The sequence below is a fragment of the Mercenaria mercenaria genome, chromosome 9 (assembly GCF_021730395.1).
Source record: "Mercenaria mercenaria strain notata chromosome 9, MADL_Memer_1, whole genome shotgun sequence".
Lineage (NCBI taxonomy): Eukaryota > Metazoa > Mollusca > Bivalvia > Venerida > Veneridae > Mercenaria > Mercenaria mercenaria.
In genome coordinates, this window is record NC_069369.1 from 67,224,165 (window position 1) to 67,241,266 (window position 17,102).

At 34.1% G+C, this 17,102-nt stretch overlaps 1 protein-coding gene across 1 annotated transcript in view; it reads right to left on the reverse strand.

The window, feature by feature from the left end:
• The window catches only part of LOC123547338 (uncharacterized), a 126,478-nt gene extending 109,757 nt beyond the window's left edge, over window positions 1–16,721 (reverse strand). Inside the window, exons 1-2 of the mRNA XM_045334358.2 lie at window positions 16,370–16,721; window positions 3,607–3,726 (exon numbers count right to left, since the gene is read on the reverse strand). Coding sequence (XP_045190293.2) covers window positions 3,607–3,726; window positions 16,370–16,442 — 193 coding nt within the window. The 5' untranslated portion in view covers window positions 16,443–16,721. The remainder of the gene's footprint in view (window positions 1–3,606; window positions 3,727–16,369) is intronic.
• Between the last annotated feature and the right edge of the window lie 381 nt (window positions 16,722–17,102).

Below are 17,102 nucleotides of genomic sequence, written 5' to 3' on the forward strand. Positions count from 1 at the left end.
GCTTGATGCTAATGATATTGATATGCCCATCATGTTTTTCCTTCAGTACATAAAATTAGAGTTAAAAAGAAACAACAACAGATGTATGGAGGTTATTGTGATGTTTTTCATCAGGAGACTGACTTGAGACTAATGATATGCCCATCGTGTTTTTTTTTCTTCAGTGCATAAAATTAGAACAAAAAACAGATGTATGAAGAAAGTCTGCGACGCTCTGGTAGGTCGTCATAAAGAAATACACCTACACAAAAATGCTTTATTTTCTTGATATCTATCAGCAAATTTCTAATTCACTTGCACATAAGTGGGCATATATGAAAGAAAAATTTAATAATGGTAACTGAATTACCATAACAACATAAATATGATGACATTTGTACAAAGCTTAGTTTGATAAATTACTTAAAGAATGAAGTGTCATTGCTCGTTAGTATATCGAATTAAAAAGGAACTGATGGTATCTCTGGCAGCAACTATATAGATGAATGAGCCGTGTCATGGGAAAACTAACATAATGGCTTTGCGACCAGCATGGATCCAGACCAGCCTGCGCATCCGCGCAGTCTGGTCAGGATCCATGCTGTTCGCTTTCAAAGCCTATTGCTATTAGAGAAACTGTTAGCGAACAGCATGGATCCAGACCAGACTGCGCGGATGCGCAGGCTGGTCTGGCTCCATGCTGGTCGCAAACCCACTATGTTGGCTTTCTCATGGCGCGGCTCAAATTAGATTTTAATGTGTTTCATTTTCAATATATTTTAAATACAAACAGGTCTATTAAAATGATGTGAACTCGACGTCATAGAGGTTTTTCTCGCATAAGTTTAACATGACTTGAATACAGTTAGATTCCAATTTTTAGGGGGACCATTATGATTTTCTCTCTGTTTAAGTAGAAGACCTGTGATAAAACTCGATATTTCCCGTATGATTACGTCTGTAAAATTATGAGACCGTTAATGTAATTCATTAGTGCACAGTGTCATGGCATTCCGCACCAATCGTAATCTTTTTAACATTGAAAACAGCTTATGAAGGACAAAAGCACTTACCATGATGAAAACGCGCAGTCTATCTGATTTGATTTTGTCTTTTTTTTTTTTTTATTTCCGTTTTACGATGCATCAACTCAGTACAAGTGCAAGACTAAAAATTTTGGATTCACGTCTATTCTACATCGAAATAAAAAATATATGACGTATGAAATAAAAACTTTTATCACGGGAATACAGCAAAACAAAGTGCTCAGGCTCTATCAGTCACCTTTTACGATCATGCAACGGTAAGGCAGTGATTCGAATTCTCTTTGTCCAAGAAGCACATGGAACCTTATCTGGCGCAGTTTTAAATCGATCAAAGTCATAAATTTCTAAAATATAAAAGGAACTGTTTAAATCTGGCATAAAGTAACTTAAATTTTGAATGTCAACTTTTCATGTTTTTTTTTCCGAGTGTGAAATTATAGCTTAGGGCACCAATTTACCAGATATGCATATTTTTCATCTTCTTACAAAACACAAATATTTGTTATTTAAAAAAAGACCAATTATAGTAATATGAAAAGTCCTTACTTTAGTACAGCCAAAGAGCTACAAAAATAAAATAATGCATTCTATACTTCATTGGTACAGCTAATAAATTCAGTATAGTGTAAGCTTAGCCTACACTGAAATCTCTTTTGTCTCTAAGTTAGACTAGGCAAGAGTCTAAATCTCAAAACATCTGACTGGAAAAAAATAATAAGCGCCATATCATAAGCGTACGAAACCATAGCAAAAATTAACCTAAAAACGTTATTAAAGATTTTACAATGCGAACAAACCCTTCACAGCATTTTATCATAAATGTGTTTCTGCTCGTGACTTTTCAATGATGTTCAATTATATACCTACGAATGTTCTGTCCGGAATGCAAAATGTATTTGACAAACGAATACAAAACCCCGTATTCACTGAGCTCCCATCCAGTATTCAATTGTCGGACTACATAAAAGGGTCATTTAAGCAGTACCTTGACCGTTCTGCAGTGATGCATTCGGGTCTCGTGGATTTTGCCGGACCGGATCGCTCCCGGCGAAAGTGTCTCGTAGGATTAAGGCCAAGCAAACTACTACTATATTTATAATATAGTTACTATTTTATGTAAAGTGTAGTTGATGATCGTTGCGAGCTCGGCTATCTCCGTAAACTTTGAAATGTACTTGCAGATTGATTTAACTAGTAGTAATAAATGCAAGAGCTTGATATGACTTTGAATCAGAGAATGCCCTCTATTTGCTGGTATGTCTACCAAAAAGTGTCAGAAATGCAGTATCAATTCAAAATTGCACAGGATTATTCAAATATTTTTGTAAAGCGTCATAATTTTGTCCAGAAGTAATGCATTTCTTTTGTAAACATTGGAGTGTTGGAGTATCACACGTAACATTTGAGCCGCGCCATGAGCATACCAAAATAGTGGCTTTGCGACCAGCATGGATCCAGACCAGCCTGTGCATCCGCGCAGTCTGGTCAAGATCCATGCTATTCGCTAATGGTTCTCTAATTGCTATAGGATGCGCAGGCTGGTCTGGATCCATGCTGGTCGCAAACACACTATGTTGGTTTTTCTCATGGCGCGGCTCATTTATTGAAACGAGGCCATGGCATTGCGAGAATGCATGCACAGTATAAAAATACTAGTAACTTTATCATACTTCTATATCTATATTGCAGTCCAACATTTTCAATACATTGAAGCCCCAACATCTTTAAAAGAATATATTTCTTGTTTGCAATAATTTGTTAAAAAATCCAAATTGTTAAAATTACATTTGATGAGAGCAAGCCTTTGTGCTACGCATTGTACAGCAATATACCCCTAAAAAGTCAAAGACAATGCTTCAAAATGAAAGTATCTAAAAGAACTTTTGAAACGATTATATGAAATTATGAATAAAATCAACATTCCATGTAGGTTTCGGGACATACGTGTTGATACTTTTCACTTTTTCATTTTTTTTCTCATTGCCAGATATACATTTTATATCAAAGTTTGAGTAACAATGTTATCCCAATAGACAGCAAGCACGTAAAAAGTAATATTTAATCAATGAAAATTAAATATTTTGTATAAACTGTTCTTCGATGTAGTACTGTTAAAGTGAAACTGTTGCATATCTAATTCTAACTTTGATGCACTTAATCTGTCTGTCATAACTAAGGCCGATTTATCAAACTGCTATGCATGGTCTATATCAGTGACAAAGATTTTAACAATGACATAATTATTTATGACTGCCTGGTTTATGCAATTCATTTTGAAGACATTACCAAAAGCACATATGCTGCTGCATCTCCTTGGCGACGTCTTAACTATGATTCATGTCATACGAAATATATGGCACACTGCTGCCTGTGGCATTTTCTGTATCTTAACAGTATATTTTCTTTGTTGAAATATTTATTGAAATTAATGTTTTGTAAGATATCATTTTATTCTTTTTAGGCTAACTCATTCTTGTTATTCAAAAGTGTGTGATAAGTAGTGGAATCACAAGAGCGTGATTGCATGCGTAAATGTGTACGTGTACGTGCAGGTAAATACTACAAAGTTTGAAATACTCACTCGGTCTGCAAGCCTTCTCTGTGCACCCAACTTTGCCATCCGTGCACGTGCATGTATTGCAACCGTCATCAGAACGAAAAGAGCCTCTGTGTTCTATTGTCTTATTTCCATATTCGCATGCTGAAATTCATAACTGACCAATCAGAAAGCTGCATTTTAAAGTATATTATACCAAAGGTTATATTAAGCATTTTAACAATGAGCATTGACCTCAAAAGTAAATTTCACAGTAATTAAGAAATTAAATTAAGGTTTTTACCCACGCAGGTCCTAGAGGTTGCTGCATACAAAAAAAAATCTAACCTGTATTAAACCTTTACCCTGCTATATTTCTAAAATGGACTGGTCCATCATTCAATTTGGGCAGTACCACTTATTATTCAAAGGGGTGTTCACTGAAAATATGCTAACTGAATAGCGAACAGTGCAGACCTCTGATTTACATATAACATGACACATAGTTTGACATGTTATTTTGAAATATATCTGATATATACACATATTTGGACATACATGTCTCACTGCCACGTGTACAATCTTTAAAGCAAAAAGTGAAATGCATACGACCATTTAACATTGACAAATATCACCAAAATACATTGCTGTGAATTCTTTATGAAATAATAATGAACTACGACAGCCAGCAATAACATACTTATCTTCTTTTAGTCTTATTATATATATTGTCAAAACTATCTTGAAACATATATTGATTCCAAATGTTATATTTTGTATGTATCTTTAAAGATCTGTTCTGTTCTGTTATGAAATTTTACTGCATGCAGGCTGACTATGGAGTATGTTTGGTGATTCGGTGGACCTAATGATTTTATATTGACAAATAGTTACATGAGATAAACTCTCTGGTTGACGTTCACCTTACATTCATGTAGTACTTTATACAGCTATACAGATTGTAAAAGCAAGAACTGATCGGACACCATTCGTTGAATAGCTTAGTGAAGTGGAATCGCAATTTTCGTGCGCATATGCTTTCAAGCACCTTTCAATATTTTTATATCATTACGGACTGTAGCTCATGAGAGTTAAACAAACAGAAAATGTTTGAATTTCCAATTGATTTCTTAATGTACAAGTTTATACAACGGCATGAAACCATACACATATGTAAGTGAACGTTTCGGATGACACCCGTCATAAACACATATATGGACAAACATTTTGACTTACATCCAAGACCGACGTATATCAAGACAAGACATTTTAACTAACATTCAACACCTACACATATGTGGACAAACATTTTGACTAACATATTTTTATCAACGCTATTGATGATTATATAAACAAACAATAAATTAAACCACAACACATAAGCTACATATAAATTGAACACTCAAACAAACGCAAAGAAATAAAGCCTTCTCCAAAAGTATGCAAACACATCATCACAAAACTGATCAGCAGACTGACACACAAACAGACACTGTCCAACCTTCATTATCTGTTGCGGGATCCATGCAAAGAGCCTTTGTCCCATCGCTTCCACAATTATATTCGCAGCATTTAGTTTTATTGTAGTTCTCTTTACACCAGTCATCGCTGACACATTCATCATCAGGCTTTGGACATATGTCAGCTGACAGCTTAGGACATTGCTCATCAGGTGGTGCTTTATAATAAATTATTGATTAATGTTAAATACTATCGAGATTCATTCTTGTTACTGAGTACCTATGGAGAAAATATTATTCAAAATAGATACTTTTACAACATCAGTTAATACCATATAAACACGAAGTTTGTGTCGGTCACCGAGTATATGATACATATTGATTTCTAAAAGCATACTTTATTGTCAAACAAACAGGCACGATTGTGGAAATTAATAAATGTTACGACCGTCAAGAAGTAAAATAATGTCAATTAATTTAATACAGCTAGGCGCAAAAACACAAACATCCTTACGACATGTCTTGTTAGTGCACAGTAGCTCCCCATTGGAACAATTACACGTGTTACAATCACCAACAAGAGTTTGTATGTCAGTTTGTCCGTGTAGAAATGTCTCACTGCCACGTGTACAATCTTAAAAGCAAAAGTGAAATGCATACGACCATTTAACATTGACAAAAATCACCAAAATACATTGCTGTAAATTCTTTATGAAATAATAATGAACTACGACAACCAGCAATAACATACTTATCTTCTTTTAGTCTTATTATTGTCAAAACTATCTTGAAATATATATTGATTCCAAGTGTTATATTTTGTATGTATCTTTAAAGATCTGTTCTGTTATGAAATTTTATTGCATACATGCTGACTATGGAGTATTTTTGGTGATTCGGTGGTCCTAGTAATTTTATATTGACAAATAGTTACATGAGATAAACTCTCTGGTTGACGTTCAACTTGCATTCATGTAGTACTTTATACAGCTAACAGATTGTATAAGCAAGAACTGATCGGACGCCATTCGTTGAATAACTTAGTGAAGTGGAATCGAAATTATAGTGCGCATATGCTTTTAAGCATCTTTCAATATTTTTCCATCATTACGGACTGTAGCTCGTGAGAGTTGAACAAACAGAAAATGTTTGAATTTCCAATTGATTTCTTAATGTACAAGTTTATAAAACGGCATGAAACCATACACATATGTAAATGAACGTTTCGGATGACATCCATCATAAACACATATATGGACAAACATTTTGACTTAGATCCAAGACCGACGTATATCAAGACAAGACATTTTAAGTTACTTTCAATTTCTACACATATGTGGACAAACATTTTGACTAACATATTTTTATCAACGCTATTGATGATTATACAAACAAACACTAAATTACAACAACAACACATAAGCTACATATAAACTGAACACTCAAACAAACGCAAAGAAATAAAGCCTTCTCCAAAAGTATGCAAACACATAAGCACAAAAATGATCAGCAGACTGACACACAAGCAGACACTGTCCAACCTTCATTATCTGTTGCGGGATCCATGCAAAGAGCCTTTGTCCCATCGCTTCCACAATTATATTCGCAACATTTAGTTCTATTGTAGTTCTCTTTGCACCAGTCATCGCTGACACATTCATCATCAGGCTTTAAACATATGTCAGCTGACAGCTTAGGACATTGATCATCAGGTGGTGCTTTATAATAAATTATTGATTAATGTTAAATACTATCGAGATTCATTCTTGTTACTGTGTACCTATGGAGAAAATATTATTCAAAATAGATACTTTTACAGCATCAGTTAATACTATATAAACACGAAGTTTGTGTCGGTCACCGAATATATGAATCATTTTGATTTCTAAAAGCATACTTTATTGTCAAACAAACAGGCACGACTGTGGAAACTAATAATTGTTACGACCGTCACGAAGCAAAATAATGTCAATTGATTTAATACAGCTAGGCGCAAAAACACAAACATCCTTACGACATGTCTTATTTGTGCACAATAGCTCCCCATTGGAACAATTACACGTGTTACAATCACCAACAAGAGTTTGTATGTCAGTTTGTCCGTGTAGAAATGTCTCACTGCCACGTGTACAATCTTAAAAGCAAAAGTGAAATGCATACGACCATTTAACATTGACAAAAATCACCAAAATACATTGCTGATTTTATACTGACAAATAGTTACATGAGATAAACTCTCTGGTTGACGTTCACCTTACATTCATGTAGTACTTTATACAGCTATACAGATTGTAAAAGCAAGAACTGATCGGACACCATTCGTTGAATAACTTAGTGAAGTGGAATCGCAATTTTCGTGCGCATATGCTTTCAAGCACCTTTCAATATTTTTCTATCATTACGGACTGTAGCTCATGAGAGTTAAACAAACAGAAAATGTTTGAATTTCCAATTGATTTCTTCATGTACAAGTTTATACAACGGCATGAAACCATACACATAATTATGTAAATGAACGTTTCGGATGACAATCGTCATAAACACATATATTGACAAACAATTTGACTTACATCCAAGTCCGACGTAAATCAAGACAAGACATTTTAACTAACATTCAACATCTACACATATGTGGACAAACATTTTGACTAACATATTTTTATCAACGCTACTGATGATTATACAAACAAACACTAAATTACAACCACAGCACATAAGCTACATATAAATTGAACACTCAAACAAACGCAAAGAAATAAAGCCTTCTCCAAAAGTATGCACACACATAATCACAAAACTGTTCAGCAGACTGACACACAAACAGGCAGTATCCAACCTTCATTATCTGTTGCGGGATCCATGCAAAGAGCCTTTGTCCCATCACTTCCACAATTATATTCGCAGCATTTAGTTTTATTGTAGTTCCCTTTACACCAGTCATCGCTGACACATTCATCATCAGGCTTTGAACATATGTCAGCTGACTGCTTAGGACATTGCTCATCAGGTGGTGCTTTATAATAAATTATTGATTAATGTAAATTACTATCGAGATTCATTCTTGTTACTGAGTGCCTATGGAGAAAATATTATTCAAAATAGATACTTTTACAGCATCAGTTAATACCATATAAACACGAAGTTTGTGTCGGTCACCGAATATATGATACATTTTGATTTCTAAAAGCATACTTTATTGTCAAACAAACAGGCACGACTGTGGAAACTAATAAATGTTACGACCGTCAAGAAGCAAAATAATGTCAATTGATTTAATACAGCTAGGCGCAAAAACACAAACATCCTTACGACATGTCTTATTAGTGCACAGTAGCTCCCCATTGGAACAATTACACGTGTTACAATCACTAACAAGAGTTTGTATGTCAGTTTGTCCGTGTAGAAATGTCTCACTGCCACGTGTACAATCTTAAAAGCAAAAGTGAAATGCATACGACCATTTAACATTGACAAAAAATACCAAAATACATTGCTGTAAATTCTTTATGAAATAATAATGAACTACGACAACCAGCAATAACATACTTATCTTCTTTTAGTCTATTATTGTCAAAACTATCTTGAAATATATATTGATTCCAAGTGTTATATTTTGTATGTATCTTTAAAGATCTGTTCTGTTATGAAATTTTATTGCATACATGCTGACTATGGAGTATTTTTGGTGATTCGGTGGTCCTAGTAATTTTATATTGACAAATAGTTACATGAGATAAACTCTCTGGTTGACGTTCAACTTGCATTCATGTAGTACTTTATACAGCTAACAGATTGTATAAGCAAGAACTGATCGGACGCCATTCGTTGAATAACTTAGTGAAGTGGAATCGAAATTATCGTGCGCATATGCTTTTAAGCATCTTTCAATATTTTTCCATCATTACGGACTGTAGCTCGTGAGAGTTGAACAAACAGAAAATGTTTGAATTTCCAATTGATTTCTTAATGTACAAGTTTATACAACGGCATGAAACCATACACATAATTATGTAAATGAACGTTTCGGATGACATCCGTTATAACATTTTGACTTAGATCCAAGACCGACGTATATCAAGACAAGACATTTTAAGTTACTTTCAACATCTACACATATGTGGACAAACATTTTGACTAACATATTTTTTATCAACGCAATTGATGATTATAAAAACAAACGCTAAATTACAACCACAACACATAAACTATTTACAGACTGAACACTCAAACAAACGCAAAGAAATAAAGCCTTCTCCAAAAGTATGCAAACACATAATCACAACACTTATCAACAGACGGACACACAAACAGACGCTGTCCAACCTTCATTATCTGCTGCGGGATCCATGCAAAGGGCCTTCGTCCCATCGTCTCCACAATTATATTCGCAGCATTTAGATTTATTGTAGTTATCTTTACACCAGTCATCGCCGACACATTCATCATCAGGCTTTGAACATATGTCTTCTGACTGCTTAGGACATTGCTCCCCCGTTGGTGCTTTATGATAAATTATCAATACATGTTGAATAAACTCAATATTCCGTCTAGTCACAGAATATTCAAAACAAATAGAAGATAACATTAAAAAAGCAAAATTTAATACAACTGCTCATTTCAGTGCATCAGTTAATACCATATCACTTTATGAGGTAATGTCCATGAATGTATGACAAAATACCCACGGACAAAATTCCCCCTTGCAGAATTTGACTATGGTGGACAAATTGCCCCTTTAATTTTGTTGAACAAAATACTTTTTTTCAAAATCTAAATAAAATGTTGAAAGAAATTAAATAATTACAATTTTTGATATGATAAATAAAATTTTGGAAACGGAATGAAGTGAAAATTTGGATATCAAGAAATCAAAGTGGGTATTATTCCCGCCTTGATCAAACTGAGCAGGGGTATGATTTTGTCCGTTTCCAAAATGCCCCTATCAAAGAGTAAGATAAATATTTATATCCCGTTAATCATATTATTTTCTCATGTAAGGACATTGTTTGATCGTCAGAATTCGTCAAGAAATGTATGCAGAACTATGAAAGGCCTATATCATGTGTTACGCCATGCTTAACGCAGAATGATGAGTATAGTACCCAAATGGGCAGAAAGCATGATTATAAACTAGTCATGAATAAAATGCTTGACTATCCGATTTATAACTATTTTTACAAGTATAATACTTTTTTCCTTATAAAAGATAATATCTATATTGACGAGAACTCTTGGACGCCGTGGGAATTTCGACGATTGACCACTCTGGTCCGAACTCACTTACGAAAAAAAATCAGTTTCAGTTCAAATACAGCAAACTGTCATTCAAACTTTCATATATGATGTCCATGGCTTGCAAGTAATAGACCATTAAGATATAATTTTAGAAAGTCAATAGAGGCATCCGTGGCCGAGTGGATAAGGTCGCTGGCTTCAAATTACTTGCCCTTCATCGATGTGGGTTCGAGCCTCACTCGGGGCGTTGAATTCTTCATGTGAGGAAGCCATCCAGCTTGCTTTCGGAAGGTCGGTGGTTCTACCCAGGTGCCCGCTCGTGATGAAATAATACACGGAGTGGCACCTGGGGTCTTCCTCCACCATTAAAGCTGAAAAGTCGCCATATGACCTATAGTTGTGTCGGTGCGACGTTAAACCCAACAAAATAAATAAAATAAAATAGAAAGTCAATAACAACTGTACATCAATTCATAATATCGAGGTCTCATTGAAAATTGATACACAGTCGCCAGCGAATAAATATTACGATATATGTTAATTATTTTATCAACTTTTGAAAGTACTATATAGCGGCTCAGCGAGCATAAAGTACATAATTATGATGATTATTCGTGTTTTATGCCCCAGTGACCTTATTCATGCAGAACTTTATAAAAGATCAACGTTATTTTGATGTCAAAAACAGGAACAATGTGGTTTTGTTACAGATGATAAAGGCCATGTAAAGTGGAAAACATAGAAAAACGAAATGAATTTTCAAGTTAATATTGAAATGGTGATGGTTTTTTCGCAGGCAAAAGTAATTTACTTCTTTTTTTACATTTTATCAAGTCATTTTGGAGTCATGGTGCACGTGCCTATGCACGTGTCCTTGCATATTCTATTATACATTATAATACAGTTCCGCTTATAAACTGGTCATAGGGGGCATGAGTGATATTACCTTTCATGAACAGACCCGAATCAAACCTAGTCTGATATTATTTTACTTGCTCGTGTTCTATGCTTGGAACGGATCTTGCAGAGTTTTTAATATAGGCAAACTTTTGATACAGATCTAAAATTAACAAAGGTTTGAAAAAAATATCGTAAGTGCATTTAACAGATTTTATTCCAAGACGCCATCGGCAGCATTGATTCTCGGAAGGCAGTATTAAGACGGGCGATGCAACAACCATCGCGACAGCGTCATAGAAACAAATCATGCACGCATTACGTCGTGAGACATTACTTATTAATAAAGTTAAAAAGATAAACAGAAAATTTCGAGAAATGAACAGATCAGAGATAAGTTTATGGCTTTACAAAGCGAGCGAATGACGGCTCTTAAAATGGGATTTTAGTGAATTTTATTTGAAACACTTTTTAAGCACTGATCACCCAGTAAAATTCGAAAAAATAATCGCACTGCCAGAACGGACAAACATAAGCATGTTAAAATTCCGTTTTCCAATTTTTTTTTTGAATTAAAAGGCGTAATTAAACTGTAAAGTATTCTGTTACTTTTTACACGGCTACTAAACCCTGGCGCCATCACCAAAAAGTGGCGATAAGGAAGGAGCTGTCGGCATTTCCGTGGTGCAGCTATTGTAAACATATTGGTAAAATTTACATTTTGTGTTATATTTTAATTGATTGAGCTTTTTTCGAAAATTCGAGAATGTAGTGCCGTGTAAAACACTTTTACTACAAAGTGACTTTAAGTAGGTTGAAATATCTCGTAAGTTGAAATGTCAAGAGCTTTTCACCTGAGCTGGACGTTTGCACATTTTGATATACATTTATATTATGTTTGTATGCCAATTACATTTCGATGCATAAACACACTATAAGAACATTATCGTGAATGTAGATGATCAAACTGTGTATGATACTTATAAATGCAAACATGAGAACTCATGAAATCTTTCTTACTAACTTTTTAGAAGTGATGGCGCTATCACATAAGTGGTGGAGCTATACAGTAGTGGTGGCGCTCTGGCCAATAGTAAGTGTTAAATGTCTGACTAGAAGTAAGAAGTTTTGTTCATGAGAAATATGGTAAGCTTCTGACGTTGTCATTCACCTTTTTATTTTTTCATGTCTTAAAATCACACAAACTTTTATATACTGGTGGACGGATAGTTCAGTGGTTTGCACACTAGCCTTCCAATCCTGAGGTCGGGGGTTCGATCCCGGCGGCTACTCGGAAATTTTCAGAAACGCTTTTCAGTGTTTCCCACCCAACTAGAGGTGTACTGGTCAGGAACCCAAGCAATCCTTGCGTGTATCAGTGCTATACACTGGGCACGTTAAAGAACCAGGCTGTCTATTCGCAACGAGCTAGGCTAAGTTAGCCGGACAAGCCTGTATCTGATTTCTGATCTCTCTGTCGTGGGAGCTTTGTCTCACTCTGTCCCTCTGGTCAGATCGCTCTGTGTTTGTACTAGTAGAGGATGAATAATGCGTCCTGTGTGGCTGCATTTGAACTATGTAAAGCGCATTTGAACGTGAAATTGATCATGAAAAGGGCGCTATATAAATCTGGTATTATAATAATAATAATAATAATATACTCATGTATCACTATTATAAATTTTGCATACACTGTTTATCCATTGCAGATTTTAAGCGGAAAAGGGAAAGCTTGCTCCCAATAACCAAATGAAAACAATAATCTTTTTCTCCAGAAGGAATAGTTCCAGTAAACACAAATACAATATCGAAGGCAAGTTCTACAGAAACAAAACAAACTCCATAAAAATGTCGCATGCAAAAGGGTAAATTTGCTTATGTATCAAAAGATGTGATCACCTTCCAAACAGAGTACAACTTTGACAAGTCATTCAAAATCAATCAAGAAACATTTAAAGAAATGAGACAGTTCGAATGATGACAATCAAGATGAAGAACTTTTCTGAAAATGTTAGCGAAATGGCTACCTTATTCCATTCATTTGATGTTATGAATTAGGCATATAAGTCGACTGGTTCCTTTATTTTCAACAAAGAGAAATTTGAGGAAGAAATCATTTCCGAAGTATTAGAAGATTTTCTTGAAATATTTGATGTAGAAAAAGACGCTTAATCCGAAATTACAAACACAGATATTTGAAAAAGAAAATGTAAAAAAAAGACAAAAAAGAAAAGAATTTCTGTCACTTCTAAGTTCAGTCGCAGTCGGAAAAATACATTTGATAATGTTGCATGTATGCTGTTTGTCAATGCTATCAACGGATACTATGCACAATATATATGTATAATGACACAATTTTGAAGAAACACATAGCTGTAGGAAATGTAATTTGACAGACAATATTCATATTGAAATGGTTTGCTCTGTACAATTTCATCTTTTCTGTTTACTTTCGTTGATAAAAAATGAATTATATGAGAAAGAAAATATGTTCATTTTGTTCAGATCTAAAACAATATGGAATTGTTAATTCTTAACCGCAATAAAACAGTAAAAGGCAAACCATACGCTACAGCGCCACCACATCGCGAATGCGATAGCTCCACCATTTTTAAAAAATGCTGGCATATTTCCAAAAAGGGGGGTTTCATAAACTGTGTAAGCATCATAAATATTTAGAACATTTGCACGCTCGATAATGTTCTTATAATGTGTTTATGCATTGAAAAATAGTTTGAATAAAGACATATATCAAAAATACGCAAACATCCGCATCAGGGCAGAAGCTATTAACACCACAATTTACATAATTTGTAAATACCATTAAAGTCAACCTGTTGTTAAAGTGTTCTTACACGACACTACATTCTCCGATTTTCAAAATAAGTTAAATCAATAAAAATATATGACAGAATATAAATCCTTATAATTTCAAAACTGGTCACAGCTGCACCACAGACATACCAACAGCACCTTTCTATTACCACTTTTTGGTGGTGGCGCTAGGGTTTGATAGCCGTTGTTTTTAGCAAGACTGAAGCACACTGAAGATTCAGATAATGTCATAATGTCATAAAATTGTAATCTTGACTTAATGATTTGCTCAGATATTACATTAACGCAATTTTATCAATTTAATTAAATATATTATAGATGTTACCCGCAAAACTGTAACGTTCGAATAAACTTATCTGAATATTGTTGCAGACGACTGAGCTGGCAATTTTAACAATTATTTCATATTTAATTGTTATGTATAAATCTACTCAACAGAAACTGTTTTAAATGTTATTCAGGAATAAGCAGCAATGAGTTTACCGAGGCGTTGCTAGCCGTTTTCACGTGCATACAATTGTTCTTGAAAACGGAAACAAGTGGAAGTGCACGGCAATGGTTGGTACTTTTAAATTAAATATGATCCAGTTTGTTAGGGCCCGAATGCTGTGGAATCATCAGCATTAAGGCGGATCAAGATCACTGTTGTTGGAATCAAGCGTACAAATGTATTGCTTTCCTAGAACGTTTTTCACATGCTTACTCCTGATGCTTGGTAATACAGGTACATCGTTATGGACGCTAAATTCCTGTGGTTGCTGAGTCTGTACGGCTGGGAACATATGTTATTTAATCACAAGAGCCTAGCTGAGGCTTTTAGTATTTCCATTTTTTTTATAAATTCATTTGTTCGTTCTTATAATACGTACTGCGGCTTATTAACCACGTTTGAATTTAGACTAATGACGTGTTTTGTTTGTATAAACGCCACAATTATATTATGCAGAAGAGGGCTAACAGAACCTTTTTTCTTTTTCGTTTTTCAATAGTTTTCTTTTTTTCCTTTGTGTAGACGGTTTTAGCTATAACGTGTGTCGAATGAAAAAAAATCGATAAAAGTATCTTTTTAATTTTCATGATGGAAATATTTACTGATGAATCTCGCTTTTTTTCAAAAACAGTACGTCTTAGAAACGGTCTGGAAGAAATCTATACCAAAACCAAATTACGTTTTTCTACATATATGTATCTATACCTTTGGGTTCAATAGTTGTATTTGTACATAGTTATTCGCTCTCGTATATTAACAATTCCAATGGGAAAACAGGGAAATGAAGTTATGTTTTTTAAATAATAACGACTAGTGTAAACCAGTTGAATCGATATACATTTTTATAATTATATCGAAAGTAGTTTACAGTAAATGTGAAAATAAATAACGATGGAATGATAAACCATTTCTCTACCTTCGAATGAAAATTACAAAATTTATATCATTTCAAATGTTGTATGCTATATATTTTTATTTCTGTATTTTTAATGGATTTTGCATATATATAAGTTTAGTAAACAGTTTAAATACATGATATATTTTGTTTCAGGCATATTTAGTGTAAAATTGTGTTGTATTTTATAACTTTAGATGTATTACGATGTATCTCTAGCGGGCGTATATTAACACTTACAGAATTGCTATCGCAAAAATCAAAACTTATCTTTTACTGAATGGGGATTATAACATCAGAGACTTTTGTTGATATTTTCGCTTAAAACCTTTGCTTTTATATTTATAAAAATCCTGAATTTCGTTTTCCCTGTAATACAACGGAGAGGAATTTAGTTCGGTTGCGGTACAACTGTAAACGAACTTCAAGGATACATATGATCACTGGAACAACTGACGGTGAGACTCGATGAGCTCTTAAAACTACCAAAACCTCTTTTTCAACATGCCGACCAAGTTGTTAAAACATTTTCCGACAGAAAAATAAAACATGCAGTCATTTATTAAAATTGATTTGCGAGGATTGTTGCCGATTCAGAATTTCTTCGCGGAAATAATAAATAAAATCATGGCGGTTAGAAACAAAAGGATTTTACATAAAAATTTACGGTATTATAGAATATGATCTTGTCGTATTTTTTTTAATTTCTCAGGGTTTATAACTTACAAAATATAAAAAATATTTTGCAAATTATTCTTGCATGAGAAATGTTTATGATTGAAATTACTTTCGCATATTACATCAAATATATAGGAAAATGTATAGACGTATTCATAAAAATATTTGAACACGATATACAGTGTTTGGATAAGCAGTTATATTATATTGATATATTGAACAGTCAACACATCAGATTTTGTACAGCTCGGTCATGTATAAATTTGCAAGAGAATTAAAAATTTTAAACAGAAGTTATTGAGAGAAAAATTACAATACCTTCCTCTTGGCCAAAAGCAGACGATATCCCGATTACCAGTAGGAGTAATGCCGTTAACTTGATACCTTCCATGGCGGAAGGTTCCACAATATAATTCCAAATGCAGAGGCGAAATATTTTATTTTGACACCAAATGAAGATTTTTTTTAAAAAAGATATCCCGATTATTATTTTCGTCTGGTACCACAGACCTGCAGACGAGATCTGGCGGATGGATTTGACAGTGCTTACTTAACCATGTCTTTGTTGACCTCGGTTATAAAGGTTCTTCCCACAATTCAAATATTACATTAACACATCAAATTTAAGTATGAGCAAATTTTTTTTTCTAAAACGTTCTTTTGAAAACTACTGAAGCATGGCTGTAAGTGTACTTGAAATAAGTTTATTATTTAATACAGCAACTGTGTGTCGTAGTTTCGCTGTATTGAAATAGTTCAAAAGCAAATATTCCGATGAGTTGGGTAAAATGATAATTATTAAAGTTTTTTTGATGGGATACAAGATATCTGGGTCAGAGTCTTTAGAAGGACGCCTCCGCGGTATAGAATTTGATCAGATAAAACGTTGTTACCATAAAACATATGTCCCATTTTACGGTAACTTTTACAATTTCTTATTTTATGATTGTTAACGAGCGAGAGAGAGAGAGAGAGAGAGAGAGAGAGAAAGAGAGAGAGAGGCGATGGGGGATGGAGGAGGAAGATAATAAATGTAGAAGTAGAAAGGTAA